Source organism: Muntiacus reevesi, chromosome 11 (assembly GCF_963930625.1).
Source record: "Muntiacus reevesi chromosome 11, mMunRee1.1, whole genome shotgun sequence".
NCBI classification, from domain to species: Eukaryota; Metazoa; Chordata; class Mammalia; order Artiodactyla; family Cervidae; genus Muntiacus; species Muntiacus reevesi.
The window spans coordinates 68,739,303-68,757,393 of NC_089259.1; the positions used below are offsets into that span (position 1 = coordinate 68,739,303).

Consider the following 18,091-nt stretch of genomic DNA (forward strand, 5'->3'; position numbering starts at 1 on the left):
TCGTGAGCCGCACAAACACTTTAGCATAGTCAATGAAGCAGAAGTAGATGTTTTTTCTGGAACTCTTTTGCTTTTTCTGTGATCCAGTGAATGTTGTCAATTTGATCTATGGTTCCTCTGATTTTCTACATCAAGCTTGAACATCTGGAAGTTCTCAGTTCATGTACTGTTGAAGCCTAGCTTGGAGAATTTTGAGCATTATTTTGCTAACATGTGAAATGAGTACACTTGTGTGGTAGTCTGAACATTCTTTAGCATTGTCCTTCTTTGGTATTGGAATGAAAACTGTTCTTTCCAGTCCTATGGCCACTGGGGAGTTTTCCAAATTTGCTGGCAAATTGAGTGCAGCACTTTTACAGTTTCATCTTTTAGGATTTTATTAAGACTAGACTTAATAAAGACTTTATTTCCAAAGTGATAGAATAACAAGCATAAACAAACAAGTTCTTTCCATGGAAGCCTTCTGTCAGTACTGAAAACTTCACTTCTAATGTGCCTTAAAAAATGATGGAGGAAAAGAACTGGAAGCCAAGCACCAGGTTATGGAGTTTCACTCTGTGATTTAAAAAACATACATCATCTTTCTTATTCCTGAGGTCTGGCTCCATCCACAGTGTCTGGTTATCAACAGCAAGTAGCAGGGGCAATCTGCGGTCTATCCCTCACTCCCTAAAGCACAGATCCTACTGGCCCCCACACACTGGAAGCACCTTCTGTATGTTCCTGTCCTGACCTCATCATGATGCAAGATTTCTCTATGATGGATCTTCTGTGGAGGGAAGGGAGGGGAGGGAGGGACACCAGGGCAGAACAGGCTGAGTCTCTTGAAGCACAAAGGCTTTCCTGAGCTCCCTTCCCTGATCTCTACAGAGTTCGTGGAAAGCAGAGATGATAGAAAAACAGGAGCAAACTCACTGTTCAAACAAGTGCCTGCTGACTCCTGCATCCACTGCACTGAGCGGATCATCCAGGAGGTAGATGTCTGCATCCTGATACACGGCTCTAGAAAACACAGAGAGATGTCAGGAAAGGACACATCACACTCCCTGGGTGTCATCTCTGAATCATGACAGCGTCCAATAACTTCATGTTCCTTCCTGGACCCCAGGGAAAGGGCCAAGACCCTGCTTCACGAAGGCCCACCCGGTGACCAGGGTCTGTGTGCTCACCTCCAGTAGGAACGGAGGAGGAGGAGGGGCAGGATGGCAACTGAAACCCCATTTACCTTGCAAGACTGACCCGGGCTTTCTGTCCTTCACTCAGTGGGGTTCCCTGGTCTCCTATCTCAGTTGGATCTCCTTCCTCCAAAAGTTGTAAATCCTGTACGGACATAAAAATGGGGTAGAAAAGTTTTAAAATGTTTTTTAAATTTAATGCTTAAATTTAATGCTTAAACTTTTAGCATTAGTTCTTCACACAAGTATTTGATCAATGTGCATGCATGCTCAGCTGCTAAGTGGTGTTCGACTCTTTGTAACCCCATAGACTTGGCCCATCAGGCTTCTCTGTCCATGGGATTCCCCAGGCAACAATATTGAAGTAGGTTGCTATTTCCTCCTCCAGGAAATCTTCCAGACTCAGGGATGGAATCCATGTCTCTTGCATCTCCTGCATTGGCAAGTGGATTCTTTACCACTGAGTCACCTGGGAAGCCACAGCAATGGGTATGTGTTAGAGTAACTGAACCGTAACATTGAACATTTTAAAAAAAACCTCTCAGTATTTTTTATTTGTTTTCATTCTATAGTTTTTCACAGCATCTACATATTTGACCATTTTAACAGATATTTACTGAGGACCTACTGTATGACAGGCATTGCTCTGGGCACAATGAACTCAGCTGTGAAGAAACAAAGCTCCTAGAGTTTCTTTTCCATGACGGAAGATGGACGATATGGAAAATTAACCTGAGCGCAAGGACTGAGGATGGGAGGAAAAGCAAGCCGGCTCAGGGGGGTGGAGGGTGAAGGAGGGAAGTGAGTCCATGCTACGGGGGGAGGGCTCTGCTCAGAGGGGGTTTGAGCAGATGGGGGGAGGAGGGGAGCTCAGGCAGACCTGGAGAGGCTGCTCCTCACAAAGGGATGGGCAAGAGCAGGGGCCCCGGGGAGATGCCCAGGGGGTTCAGGACAAAGAGGCAGGAGAGCAGAGCCAAGTGAGAATGAGGGGAGTGAGGGCGGAGACAGAGCAGGAGGAGCCTGGGGTCACTTTGGTAAGAAGAGGAGAGGGAGGGGAAGACTGATGTGATCTGAGGTTTTTAAGGTATCACTCCTATGCTTTGCAGAAAACAGTAAGTGGGGAAGGGTGACGGCAGGTACACATGAGAAGGCTACTGGAAGAATCTAGGTGACAGATGACCACGGTCAGGACCACAGTGGAAGCAGCAGGAATGGAGAGATGGGGTCACACTCCAGACACATTTGGAAGATGAAGTCTATAAGACCTGCTGACGGGATGGGTGTGGGATGTAAGAGAAGAGGACTATGGTGTTTGGGGTGAGAAAGGGGAAGGACAGGGTCTCCATTTACTGAGCTGGGGAAGATGGTGGATGCAGGTTTAGGAGACTTGGCTTATGGACAAACTGAGATGACCTCTCAGTGATGTCATGGTGCAGCTAGACATGCAAGTGTGAAGGTCTGTGCTAGAGACACAGGTGTGAGAGCTGATGGCCCAGGCTGGCAAAGGCACAGGATTTGTTTTGTCAGGGAATGAGTGTGTCTTCAACTGGACATTTTGCTGATCTCAGCCTCAGCATTCCACTTTCAGAGAAGGGATAACACCTGAACTGTGTCTTCACACTGATGCTTAAAGCGAGGGACAGACAAGGTCTGTACAAGAAATGGGAGCAGAAAGAGCAAGCTGGGCAGGAATACCAAAAGGAAAGAAATAGTGTGCTCAAAGGACACCCAGCAGATCAGCTGGACTAAGTAGATGCTTGTCTGTGAAAGCAGGAAAAACTCAAAGCTAAGAAGGAAATAAAGTTGTAACTTGAGGATCTGGGAATCAATCAAAAGTTATATTTGAATATTATTTAAGAAGTAAATAGACAAATCAGCCTATTTTCCCCAGAGTACCAGAGGGGGAAGAAAGAATAGATGACAAGAGCATTCCCAAAATGACAAGATAAAAATCAGGCTTAAGTTACACAGTATTATATTAGAAATCTTAGGTTGCCTACAGTTAGCACATGGCACATTCTGACCTAAACAAACAGAGTTTGTTGGGAGTTTTTATCACTAAACCCGTCAGGCATCAACCTAGGATGCACAGCAGTAGTTTTCTGCAGATGAAGCCATCTTTTCTCTGTCTCTACTTTAGCAAATCTGGGGAGAAAGCAAGTAGCACACTGGTTCTTCCATGATAAACAAGTCCTTTGATCTCCCTAAGTCCCATTTTCTTCTTCTATAGGACATGAAGCAGAAACCAGAATCACTAAACTCAAGGATGCTATGAGAATATAAAGAAGTGTGTGAACACCCTCCATAATCAGAAAAAGGACATGAGTTGATTATAACTTGCTGTTGGTGACTGAGCCCTATTTTCTTATCAAGCCAACAGTGGGACCCTGTTTACAGTGTGAATTGTAACATATAAAACACATGATCACCATAGAAGAAAGAGATTCCATCATAACCCTCCCTGACAGCCACAAAGACATATAGGCACACACAAGTTCCCTGCTCACTCAAAGTTTAATGGGAGTGCAACCGATGGAAGGCAGCAATTGCTCTTTATCACTATTTCACCTTCTCTCTTTCTTGAGCTCAGAAATTAATACCATCTCTTTTGTCTTTCATTATAAAAAAAAAAAAAATGAGCTGTACTAAGTTCTCGGCCTCACACACACACACACACACACACACACACACACACACATACAGAATTACTTGGCTTCTCTTTCACTGTTGATAGTCTTGCAAACTGTTCTGCTTAGTTTTTATGCTTTGATTTTCTGTTGTTCAAAAGTCTTTCTTCTTAAAATATCACCATGTTGTAACACAGCAACCTTAACCACAGAAAAACGGTTTTCTGTAACCTAGAAAAGGCATTTACAGCCTCTCTTTCCAGGACATAAGAAACTACCCCTGAGTCTGGTAGTAATACTCCCAATGTGTTGCTGACCCTGCAAGTTATTTATGAACAAACCACCAATGGGGAAAACATTTTGGAGGATTTTAAGTAAAACCAAGTCAAGCTGATTTCTCAGTCACCATCTTCTGATTAAAGGGGAAAGGCCTGAGTTGAGCATATATTACAGTTCCTTCCACTGACAGGAAGGTATTTTTATTCCTGTTTGTTATATCTAAGTTAAATTTAACCAAACTAGAGGCAGACACACACACTAGAGGCAAACTGGGAAATGGCGATGGGGGTTTGATGCCATCCACCCAGAAGCACATCAAGGGCCCTTCAGCAAAGGTGGAGACTCACAGTAGGGACACCCTGAAGCAGACTGCTGAAGTGGTTAACGAGGGCCAGACCTGAGGCCCGGGCAGAGGAAGGCTGGACTTGAGAGTCAAACAGGGGAGGCCCTACCTTCCTTCACAGCTTTTCTTCCATGTTGAATCACGCCTCCTCTCAAGGCCTGACATATCCTGCCCATCCTTCCAGGCTCAGCGCACACACACTCTCCCATGAAATCATCCTGGACTCATCTCTCTTCCTGCTGGGCTCCTGAGGCTCTGTTTACATCTCTTGTGAAGGACCCATCTGATTCTGCTCCATAATTTGTATATGTGCACACAGCTTCTCTCAGCTCCTGGGCAGTAAATCTGTGTTGGACCCTGACGTTGATTATCTTGAATCCTCACAGCAAGCTGCATAGTAAATCCTGGCCCCATTTCACAGATGAAGAAACTGAGACTGAATGAGGTCACATCAGTGGTCTGAGGATGGTCAGCTGTGAAACAGAAGAGCTGGAATCTGAACCAGCTCATGTCAGTACAGAGTCTTCTGCTCTTTCACACCATGCTGCCCAAGTGGTGACTGAAGAGCACATTTGAAATGAAGACAACACTAAACTAACTCAAGTCTTGAATGCTTCTGTATCTAGACATGTAAGGATCAATAAGCTTATTATCCTATGATTGTCAAGGCAATTTGAAAAGAAAATGTCCAAGTAAGTGAACTCTGTGGAAAAATACTAAACTAGAATTATCAATTTGATACCTTTAAATGTGTTGACTAAACATTTTCAAAAGCCTTCCAGTGGTTAAAGATAGCATGTAGACAAATGTTAATATACTATATTGCTTATGTTATGGTAACAGAAAATTGTTAGTTGATTTATATAATGTACTATGTGTAGAGCATCTACAGAAACATCTACTCAAATAATGGAAGTTAAATACACAGATACATTTTTTCTTACATGTCACATTTTATAGATGTAATTTTACTAAAATCTGGCTGCTTATAATTAAAAATTTATTTTCAAACTCATTCATTCTAATACTTACAGGGTGCTTGTTATGTCCCTGGAAATCAGCTGCTTTAAAATCTCATCCTCAAAACAATCTCATGAGGTTGATAGTTTTATTATCTCCATTTTACAGAGGAAGTAACAAGCTGTAAGGATCAATCAGTCAGAACCACACACCTGCTCAACAAAAAGACTGGGACTCAATTCCTGAAACTTCTGACTCCTAGAGTTTGGAGTTGATGTCATCAACCTGAATCAATGTTGCCAATGTGATTACTTCATGTCTCCCTATTTTGTTACAGAAAAGTTTTCAGCTCAATGAACTTAAATGATTACTTCAATTAGATCTAATATAATACATCTAGTTGTTATTAACATATGTTATATTAAAAATGTTGCTTTTTTATGTTTTTTCCTCCAAGATTTACGGTAGGTGGGAGTAGGGAGAATAGTAAGGAGAAAGCTTTATTTTATTTATATGGCTGGATGATGGATGGAGAGAAAAAGATTAGAACAGTAACAGTAGCCACCACTTACTGACACCCTGGTTTGTTTACATTTCACAGGCATTTTCTGTAACCTTTACAGTAACCCCACCCCTCCCCCATTTAACAAGAACAGAAACTGAGACAAACACCTGGAGTCACTACCCAGGACTGTTCTCTCCAAAGGCCAAGCCTTTTCTACTGCACGGTGTATGCCGTCTCTGTGTCTACAGCCAGATTAGTCTCCAGGACTAATTAGCGGCTCCAGGATACCGCTATTTCCTGTGCCTGCCTTATGTCCATCCACTGATACCTGGAATCCAAAAGGAGATAAGCAGATGCTCTCATAACTTACTAAGTGGTTCCCAGGTGTCGTAAAGACCTTGCTGATCCCTTACTAATCTGAGTCATAGATGACATTTCAGAGCAGCAGCAAAACCTCCTGGAAACGCTCTGACCCAATGTCCTTGTTATGCTGTGGAAACATCAGAGGCACAGGCAGATAACAGGATGTGTCCAAAGTGACAGCAGGCAAGAAACGAAGCTGGGGCCAGGACTCTCCTCTCTGTGACTTCTCCTCCCTGGGCCTCCCTTCCTGTCAAGGAGGGAATGGGCACAAGGGTCCCCAATTCCATGTCCCAACTATGCAGCAGAACAGGAACAGTCCACGTTTATAAATGTCACACTACATATAGAAGAATCGCTGTGCAGCCCAGTCCTGTAGGGCCCCTTCCAACCAGTGTTTATGCTGCACATATGGCCCACGGTGGGTGAATCCTCAAAACACTGTCTATGTTGCTGGTCCAGTCACCCCACGAGGCTGCAGCATTGACCCCCAGGATCTGAACTTGAGCTACTAATGTAGAGATGAGGTTTCTCATCTCTCCAGGCCTCAGTTTTACTAACTATAAAATGAGGATGGGAACATGATAGGCACTCATAAAGAATGAATAACTCATAAACCTTTTTATGTGTGTGCATGTACACATGTGAAAGACAAAAATGATTTGTACATGGACTCTGAATAAATGTGACTTCCGTGGTGGCTCAGATGGTAAAACGTCTGACTACAATGCAGGAGACTCAGGTTCAATCCCTGGGTTGGGAAGATCCTCTGGAAGAGGAAATGACAACCCACTCCAGTACTCTTTCCTGGAAAATCCCATGGACGGAAGAGCATGGTAGGCTATAGTCCATGGGGTCGCAAAGAATAGGACACGACTGAGAGACTTCACTTCACTTCTTCACTTCTGAATAAGTGGGAGCTACAGTTTTCTTTGTTCTACATTTGCTTTCCCTTCTTAGATGATATCTACACCATTTAATAAAAATCTAGCTCGTTCCTGTTAACTTGACATCATTTCTCAAATGTACAATCACCTAAGAACAAGAACCCAGAAGAAAGAAATGAGCCCATTAACAAGCAATTCTGTTTGTCCACATCATTGTAAAATGCTGCTCACCTGATGCAGGGCTTCCCAGGTGGTGCTAGTGGTAAAGTACCCACCTGCCAATGCAGGAGACATAAGAGAAACGGGTTTGATTCCTGGGTTGGGAAGATCCCCTAGAGAAGGAAATAGCAACCCACTCCACTATTCGTGCCTGGAGAATGCCATGGACAGAGGAGTCTGGTGGGTTACAGTCCATAGGCTGCAGAGTCAGACATGATTGAAGTGACTTAGCACACACACACACACACACACATGCACCTGATACAACCTATGATGTTCAAGCCGTTGTTTGAGGAGAAATACTATTTCCTCACAAAGCAGGTTTGGAGCCTTCAACATCGCACCTTTGAAAATCTGTCCCTGTTTTTTCCTCACAGTACAAAGAACAGTCAGAAATCCAGACCACACTGAACAGACCCTGGGCAGAGACCTTTAATTATATTATTCACTAATTTTTACAACCCAAGAGAGTAACACAGTATTTAACATTATTTACCCTTTTACATTTCGTTTTGCCAAATTGTATTCTATCACTTAAGTTTAGTTTTCATCATTTATTCACTAATCTTATTTAAATCCCAACATACAGTTAAACCTTTAATCTCATTATTTTCTGTGAAACTCAGTGCCATTTATGAAAATAATCTCTAAGTGAAATGATGCAGTATTAAAAAGAAATTTTAGTGCTCGCTTCAGCAGCACATATACTAAAAAGAAATTTTAAAGCATTCTGGTTTCCTTAAATAAAAAATTACAAGTCAAAAATGCAGTGGAGAGATAATCTCACAGGCTGAAAGCGACCAAGGAGGCATCAGCCAAGTTCAGGGAACAGACCTTATGCGGATTTCAATAATGGTGAAGGAGATTGCTCAGTGAGATGATCAACAACATGTAAACACAGACTAGCAGGTTGATGATATTTAGGAATCTGAGGTATTTTTCAGGTGAAATAAAGTAGTGATTTTTTTTTCCTAAAGCTTTCCTATCTTTTAGAGAAAAATAATGAAGTGTTTACAGATGAACTAAACTGAGGTCTAGGATCTGCTCCACAATACTCTGGGGTGGGGGTGGGGCTGGCAGAGTGCAGGGGTAGAGATGCAGCAAGACTGGCCTACAGCTGTTCCTGGCTGAAGCTGGGGGTGGGTACATGAGGGTTCATTACACCATGCTCTCTATTTTTGTAAATATTTGTAACTTTCCATTAAAAAAAAGTTGAAAGTGAATGAAAACTTCACAGAACGAAACAATTGCCCCCTCCAGATAATGTATTCTGTGTTACTAACCTATAAGAATTAAAACAACAGCATATGTAAATACGTCTGCTTATATACCCAGAAGACCAACTTAAATATTAAGCAACATTCAAAAATGCATTTTTTAAAAGAACTTTTAACAAACCTTGTAGTTTAAACCACTGTCATCATTTGAAATTCAAGAATATGCAACTCAGAAATCATTACTCACCTCTTCCAAAGCACAAGCCCTTATTATTTCTTCATATCTGTCTTCTTTATATTTCTTCCCAAATAAAATGTTACTCCTCACAGTTCCTGGAAACACCCAGGGCTGCTGAGAAACATACGCTATCCTCCCGTGGACGCTGACTGTCCCCTGGCTCGGGGGCAGCTCCCCCAGCAGAGCGCTTAACAGTGACGACTGAAACAGATGGGAAGATATGCGCGTGAACAGGGAGCACTCAGCACGGAACATGCCCTGCAGCACAGTCGACCCCACCCTGGCGCTTGATACATGATAGAACCCTTTCCTTCAACAGGATAAAGTACAGCCCTCACAGTTGAGACCAAAAAAAAAGAAAAAGAAAAATGGAAAATAACATTAATGGTCAACGAAGACTACTGATAAGGAATATATTAATAGTATAAGCAATCTACTCTGCCAGAGTATCCCCCAAATGAAATTTTGCTCAGCAAAGAATAATTGAGAATGTTTAACAACCTTCTCTAGCAGACCCCGTCAGGATATGTATTTTATGTATCTGATGTGTAGTGCAATTGTTCCTGAATCTGGTATCCTTTACTTGACAAACACTTGTTCTTCAAAAGCTATACATGTGAAGAATATAGCCAAAGATAATTAATTGAAAGAACTCTGAAGTGAGTTGTGTCTGCAGAGCAAAAGTTCATCACTGAAGAAATCAGCACCCTTTCGTGTACACATCCCACATTTTTAAAAATAATTTTATTTATTTATTTATTTTTAGTTCTTTTAGTTTTTCATTTATTTTTTACAATGTTGTGTTGGTTTCTGCCATACCACAATTCTATTTTGTTTATTTTTGCTTGCACTGGGTCATCATTGCAGTGCATGGATTTTCTTATTGAGGAGCACCAGCTCTAGTGGGCAGGCTTCAGCAGCTGTGGACCACGGGCTCAGTCATTGCAGCTCCCAGGCTCCAGAGCAGTGGCCCAACAGTTGTGGTGCACGGGCTTAGTTGTTCCACAGCTGGGAAGTGGGAACTTCCTAGACCAGGGACCAAACCTGCGTCTCCTGCATTAGCAGGTGGACTCTTTTACCACTGAGCCACCAGGGAAGCCCACATCCAACATTAGATTTCTGTATTTTGTTGTTTCTGACCAAGTGCATGTGCACCTTTCCTTTCAATCTTCAACATCACACAGATGTGGTGTGTATGTATCCACACCCTCAGAGTGCTCACAACACCGGGCTGAAATAATATGTCTGCATATCTGTCTCACCCCAGAACCTGGTTGCCTCTGAAAGGCAGAGAGTCAGGGTCTTGCTCACATCTGTACCTTTATCTCCAGCACGTAGCTGCACATTTGCTACATGTGCACTGATGGGATCACGTCAAGTCACAGGAGGAAATGCTCAAAGCTTCTGGGAAGAGCCTTTATGACCTCCAGACTTCCTGGAAGGGCCACTAAAATGAAAAGAAGTCCCCATTGTCTCTGTCTATCCTGAACAGCTGTCACATAAATAATTTCCTTCACTGAGACATCCAAATTCCCCACAGGCAGTTCCTAACAGGGCAATCTGAAGCATCAAGAAGGAAAAGACAGTGTGCATTTATCCTGATTTATTTGGCCATGAAACATTCTTGTAAAATGAATGTTTGATGGAACACACCTAGAGAGATGCTGTTCTAGATACACTCAGTGCAAACTGAGTCACACACAGATCTGGGCTCAATTCTGAGAATTTAACAGGGGCTGTGGTGCTACATCACCATAGCTTACCTTTCCTGCTCCCACATGTCCGACCACAGCTAACAGTTCACCAGGTCTGACAGTAAAGGAAAGTCCTTGTAGGGTTGGGGTCTCTGATGCCTACAAATTAAAGTTTTTTATTTAATTCAATTTAACTTACCCATTTTAATAAAGTCACAACATTTTTTTTTTAGAAAGTGGAAAATATAACAATAATCAACATAATTGATATAGAAAATATAACACACATTTTTCTCTTTCCTATTTTAAGATACTGTGTCCTGGAGGCTTCTTCATCAAATCTTATCTCTTTGGGGATTTGAGGCAGCTTTAGCTGACTTAGGAAGGTTGCTTCTTTTACTAGATTCCCATATGGACAGAAGAATGCTCCAACTACTCCACAGTTGTGCTCATTTCATATGCTAGCAAAGTAATACTCAAAATTCTTCAAACTAGGCTTCAGCATTGTGAACTGAGAACTTCTAGATGTACAAGTTGGAATTAGAAAAGGCAGAGGTATCAGAGATAAAATTGCTGACATCGGTTGGATCACAGAAAAAGCAAGGTAATTCCAGAAAAAACATCTGCTTCATTGACTAAAGCCTTTGACTGTATGGATCACAAAAAACTGTGGAGATGGGAATACCAGACCACCTTACCTGCCTTCTGAGAAACCTGTATGCAGGTCAAGAAGCAACAGTTAGAACTGGACAGGCAACAACAGACTGGTTCAAAATTAGGAAAGAAGAACGCCAAGGCTGTATATGGTTGCCCTGCTTGTTTAATTTCTATGCAGACTACATGATGCAAAATGCCAGGCTAGATGAATCACAAAATGGAATCTAGAATTCTGACAGAATATCAACAATCTTAAGCATGCAGATAACATCACTCTAATGGCAGAGAATGAAGCGGAACTAAAGAGCCTCTTGATGAAAGTAAAACAGGAGAGTGAAAAAGAATGAATGTTGACTTAACACTCAACATTTGAAAATCTAAGATCATGGTATCTGGTCCTATCACTTCATGGCAAATAGAAAGGGAGAAAGTGGAAACAGTGACAGATTTTATTTCTTATGCTCCAAAATCACTTCAGACAGTGACTGCAGCCATGCATCATCAAAGATGCTTGCTCCTTGGAAGAACAGCTATGACAAACATAGACTGTGTATTAAAAAGCAGGGACATTACTTTGCTGATAAAGGTCTGTGTAGTCAAAGCTACAGTTTTTCCAGTAGTCATGTATGGATGTGACAGTTGGACTATAAAGAAAGCTGAGTGCTGAAGAACTTATGTTTTTGAACTGTGGTGTTACAGAAGGCTCTTGAGAGTCCCTTGGACTGCAAGGAGATACAACCAGTCCATCCTAAACGAAATCAATCTTGCATATTCATTGGAAGGACTGATGTTGAAGCTGAAACTCTAATACTTTGGCCACCTGATGTGAAGAGCTGACTCATTGGAGAAGACCCTGATGCTGGGAAAGATTGAAGGCAGGAGGAGAAGGGGAAGACAGAGGATGAGACGGTTGGATGGTATCACCGACTGAGTGGACATGAGTTTGAACAAACTCCAGGAGTTGGTGATGGATAGGGAAACCTGGCATGCTGCAGTTCATGGAGTTGCAAAGATCTGGACATGACTGAGTGACTGAACAACAACAACAACAGAAATGCTGGAGTGGGAACCCATTCCCATGGACAGAGGGGCCTGGTGGGCTACAGTCCACGGGGTCACAAAGACTCAGAGACAAGTGAAGTGACTGACACTTCACACTTCAGCTCAAAATACTAGATCTGGATTTTCAAGAAAAGATGTATTTGTGCTCTAATTCTTTTGTTTAAGGTAATCCTATTGTATAACACAGGGAATTATATTTAATATTCTGTAATAAAACAAAATGAAAAATAAACTAAAAATAAAAAGAATTATTTACATACTTTAAGTTCAACATGTGCTAATGCATTGAAAGCTCTCTTGAAAATGCGAAAAAGAGCAACATGTCAAATAACTGAGGCTGATTTTACACTTGATCTCCATTCATTGCAAACCTTATTCCTGATTCCAAGGATTTCTATAACATATTCTCAGTAAATGAGCAAGTCACATTTTATAGTATGTGTAAAATCTCAAAATTTTCCAATAAATCTATGTCACAGTTGTCTTTTAGCAGTCATAATTTTGGAATGGAAGGTTTCTTACCTTTTCCCAAGAAGCTGTAAAAGCTTGCATGTCCACAATCGTTTTACCATCTGATGGCAGCAGAGGGTAGCACTGTGTTATCTCATCAAGTAACAGAAATTTCTACAGAAAAAGGTAAACCATAGAATGTTTATATTGCAAGAACAAAGCACAAATGAAACAACTGCTTCTCTGGAATTGGCAATGAAAAGTTTTATACCTATCATTTATACCTACCTATCACTTTACAAATGAATTTTATTAGGTCTTGGTTCACATAAGAAATATCAAATAGTATATAGTATGTAATAAACTATTATTATAGTATATGTACATCTAAGTATATAACATAGCATAGCATATATATATATATATATATAATATCATATACATACATATATATAGTACGTGTGTGTGTGTGTGTATAAAATAGATAAAGAGTTTCTGGCCTTGAGATTATCTTTGTTACTTTCTCAACAAGTGTACTGGTTCTTCTCTAAGAAGAAAATATGGCTTCAAATTCCAATACATTTAGGATCTGGACATTTTTATTGTTTTACTTTTGTGTTACCAACAATAAACAGGTGAGCTGGTAGGGAATTATTTCATAAATACTAATTGAATCCCACCACGTGCCAAGCTCTATGTGACACTGCTAGAACACAGAGAGGAAGGCCCTCCCCAGGCCGTCAGGAAGCAGGTGTCACAGGAAGGAACACAAGACCAACGACAGAGACTCTGAGTGCAAACCCTGCACACAATGCTTTTCTCCTCGTGTGTGTCACATCAGTATCATTGCTTGTCATTAACTATCATTTAAGTCATCGTTCTAAAAAGAAAATGGTCTTAAGTTTCTAGGCCTTAAAAAATATTTTACAAGCATTTTTTCACAGCCACTGTCTCTTCTCCTTAGTTAATGCCCTCTCTCCTCCACAGCTGGAATGGCTGCACCTACCACTTCTTGTTATCTTCTATATCACTTAATTGATGCAAAGTAGCTGAAAAAATGAAGTCTTATAAATTGCTACAAAGCTGATGAACACATACAAGAAAACTCCCTCTTGCCTTGCAAATGCTAGACATAATTCCATGAGAAAAGCTAGAGCAATAGAGAAATTGAACAAACAACTTAGACCACTCGCACTCCCTAAGGTCCCCAAGGCTGTGAACATGGGGCAGAGACTGCTGGCTGTCCTCAAAACCTGTTCTCTTCCTTCTGAGGTAACAAACCACGGATTTTACCTGCACGTGGCACCTGGAAGGAGACCCTCTGTCTCTAGACTCCTGAGCAGACAGGAGCAGCCACGTGACTAAATCCAGGGCAGTGGGGAGTGACAGCAATCAGGACCTTCCTCTGCCCCAGCCTGGGCCTTGGGGGCTGCCAGTGGGGTCAAGGTCACATGTAATGTAGTAACATAAGAAGACAGAAAGAATCTGGGTCCCAACACCACGGAGGTTCACACTAGCCAGAGGACTAGTTATGGGGAGAGTTGTATCACCCCATAAAAGATACATCCTAAGCCCAGTTAGCTCAAAAAGTGACTTTATTTGGAAATTTGGTTGTTATAAATGTAATCAATTAAAGTGAGATCACAGTGAAGTAGGGTGGGCCCTGAATCCAATATGACTGGAGTCCTCATGAGAAATGCAGAGACAGATAGACGCAAAAAAAAGAGCTACCCGATGATGGAGACAGAGGCTGGGGTGATGGTTTACAAGTCAAAGAATACCAAGTTTTGCCTGAAACCACTCAAAGCTAGCAGAGGCAAGAAAGGATGCTCCTTTATCAGATTCAGAGGGATCCTGACCCTGCTGACACCTTGATTTCAGACTTCTACCCTCCTGGACTGTGAAACAATACAGTCCCTTGGTTTTAAGACACGTGGTTTGTGGTACTTTGTATCAGCAGCCCCAGGAAATCCATACAGAGCCTCACAAGGATTCTTGCATGAGAGAAAAACAAATGAACCCTGTAAGAAGCTTTAACATGTGTACCTCTGGGACTCACAGGCAAACTGAATCCTTACCAGCACAGGGTGGGGGGGGGGGGGGCAAGTGAAACAAGCACGTGAGGATGCTTGAGAAAGAAAACAAGACATAAATAGTAATTTACTATCTTAAACATCTTGACATCCCATCTATCATGCCTCAGAGTCATAAATATGATTGCAAACTTTTACTTAAAAAGAAGAACAGGTAAAAACTGAATGTGAAAACTGTTCTGCAGGAAAAGAAAGACAGGATCCTTGCATTTCTCTCAAATATCAGCTGGTGGAAGATGCAATACATTCATTCCTTCCTCCTCTCATCCAAGCTCACTGAGAACCTAACACTGAGCGCAGTGACTCCTACTGTCCCCGAGCCCATGTCCATCAGGAGGCAGGATGGACAGACGGTGGCCTGAGGAAATGTTTTCAGGTTTTCAACCACCGCAACCTGAATTCTCTCTCCATACCACCTCTCCCATTGTCAGCCAGGCACCAGCTCTCACCTGTTCTGACACAACTCATCTCTCTCCCAACTCTCTTTTCCTCTTGAAACAACATAACTTCAGAATCTCATTCACCATTAGTCATCTCAGCAATGCAACTTTTCTTTTTCTGGTTCCTTCCTCAGCCCTCCCTAACACCACTGACCCTAAACCCAAGACATCTCAGTTCAGTTACGCAGTTGTGGCCAACTCTTTGCGACCATATGGACCACAGAACACCAAGCCTTCCTGCTCAACACCAACTCCTGGAGGTTACCCAAACTCATTGAGTCGGTGATGCCATCCAATCATCTCACCCTCTGTCGTCCCCTTCTCCTCCTGCCTTCAATCCTTCCCAGCATCAGGGTCTTTTCCAATGAGTCAGCTCTTTGCATCAGGTAGCCAAAGTATTGCAGTTTCAGCTTAAACATCAGTCCTTCCAAAGAATATTCAGGACTGATTTCCTTTATGATGGACTGGTGGAATCTCCTTGCAGTCCAAGGGACTCTCAAGAATCTTCTCCAACACCACAGTTTAAAAGCATCAATTCTTTGGCACTCAACTTTCTTTATAGTCCAACTCTCACATTCAAATTCATACATGACTACTGTGAAAACCATAGACTTGACTAGACAGACCTTTGTTGACAAAGTAATGTCTCTGCTTTTTAATATGCTGTCTAGGTTGGTCATAACTTCTTCCAAGGAGCAAGCGTCTTTAAATTTCATGGCAGTAGTCACCATCTGCAGTGATTTTGGAGTCCCCCCAAAAAATAAAGTCAGCCACGGTTTCCACTTTTTCCCCTTATCTATTTGCCATGAAGTGACGGGACCCAATCTGAGTTAATTGATCTTAGTTTTCTGAATGTTGAGCGTTAAACCAACATTTTCACTCTCCTCTTTCAATTTCATCAAAAGCCTCTTTAGTTCTTCTTCACTTTCTGCCATAAGGGTGGTGTTATCTGCATATTTGAGGTTATTGATATTTCTCCCGGCAATCTTGATTCCAGTTTGTGCTTCCTCCAGCCCAGCGTTTCTCATGATGTACTCTGCATATAAGTTAAATAAGCAACATGACAATATACAGCCTTGATGTACTCCTATCCCTATTTGGAATCAGTCTGCTGTTCCATGTCCAATTCTAACTGCTTCCTGATCTGCATACAGATTTCTCAAGAGGCAGGTCAGGTGGTCTGGTATTCCCATCTCTTTCAGAATGTTCCACAGTTTATTGTGATCCACACAGTCAAAGGCTTTGACATAGTCAATAAAGCAGAAATAGGTCTTTTCTGGAACTCTTGCTTTTTCAATGATCCAGCGGATATTGGCAATTTGATCTCTGGTTCCTCTGCCTTTTCTAAAACCAGCTTGAACATCTGGAAGTTCACAGTTCACGTATTGCTAAAGCCTGGCTTAATTTTGGGCATTATTTTACTAGCATGTGAGATGAGTGTAACTGTGTGGTAGTTTGAGCATCCTTTGGCATTGCCTTTGTTTGGGATTGGAATGAAACCTGAGCTTTTTCAGTCCTGTGGCCACTGCTGAGTTTTTCAAACTGAAAACTGGCATATTCCTGGCATACTGAGTGCAGCACATTCACCGCATCATCTTTTAGGATTTGAAACAGATCAACTGGAATTCCATCACCTCCACTAGTTTTGTTCATAGTGACGCTTCCTAAAGCCCACTTGACTTCACATTCCAGGATGTCTGGCTCTAGGTGAGTGATCACACCATTGTGATTATCTGGGTCATGATGATCTTTTTTGTACAGTTCTTCTGTGTATTCTTTCTTGCCACCTCTTCTTAATATCTTCTGCTTCTGTTAGGTCCATATCATTTCTGTCCTTTATCGAACCCATCTTTGCATTAAATGTTCCCTTGGTATCCCTAATTTTCTTGAAGAGAGCTCTAGTCTTCCCCATTCTATTGTTTTCCTCTATTTCTTTGCATTGATCAATGAGGAAAGCTTTCTTTTTTTTTTCCATTTATTTTTATTAGTTGGAGGCTAATTACTTTACAATATTGTAGTGATTTTTGCCATACATTGACATGAATCAGCCATGGATTTACACATGTTCCCCATCCCGATCCCCCCTCCCACCTCCCTCTCCATCCAATCCCTCTGGGTCTTCCAAGTGCACCAGCCCTGAGCATGAACTCCTATTGCCAAATTCAGACTTAAATTGAAGAAAGTAGGGAAAACCACTAACATAAATCAAATCCCTTACAATTATACAGTGGAAGTAAGAAATTTATTTAAGGGAGTAGATCTGATAGAGTGCCTGCTGAACTAAGGACGGAGGTTCATGACATTGTACAGGAGACAGGGATCAAGACCATTCCCAAGAAAAAGAAATGTAAAAGAGCAAAATGGTTGTCTGAGGAGGCCTTACAAATAGCTGTGAAAAGAAGAGAAGCAGAAAGCTAAGGAGAAAAGGAAAGATATACCCACTTGAATGCAGAGTTCCAAAGAATAGCAAGAAGAGATAAGAAAGCTGACTTTGGGGATGGTCTTGATCCCTGTCTCCTGTAAAATGTCATGAACCTCCGTCCTTAGTTCAGCAGGCACTCTATCAGATTTACTCCCTTAAATATATTTCTCACTTCCACTGTATAATTGTAAGGGATTTGATTTAGGTCAGTGGTTTTCCCTACTTCAATTTAAGTCTGAATTTGGCAATAGGAGTTCATGATCTGAGCCACAGTTAGCTCCCGGTCTTGTTTTTGCTGACTGCATAGAGCTTCTCCATCTTTGGCTGCAATGATTATATTCTTTGCAACCCAATACAACCGCCTTCTGATCTCCTTACAGCATCTCTGAGTGTCCACAAGCTTAACACCCCCAGTGACCCACAGCACCTAAGTCTACACTCCCCAGGTGGCCTTTGCCTGGGC

General features: G+C 41.8%; 1 protein-coding gene across 1 annotated transcript in view; it reads right to left on the reverse strand.

Moving 5' to 3' along the window:
* Nucleotides 1-18,091, reverse strand: part of LOC136144153 (ATP-binding cassette sub-family C member 4-like) — a 156,855-nt gene that overhangs the window by 110,992 nt on the left and 27,772 nt on the right. Inside the window, 5 exon segments of the mRNA XM_065901811.1 lie at nt 916-1,002; nt 1,226-1,320; nt 8,820-9,011; nt 10,574-10,663; nt 12,746-12,847. Coding sequence (XP_065757883.1) covers nt 916-1,002; nt 1,226-1,320; nt 8,820-9,011; nt 10,574-10,663; nt 12,746-12,847 — 566 coding nt within the window.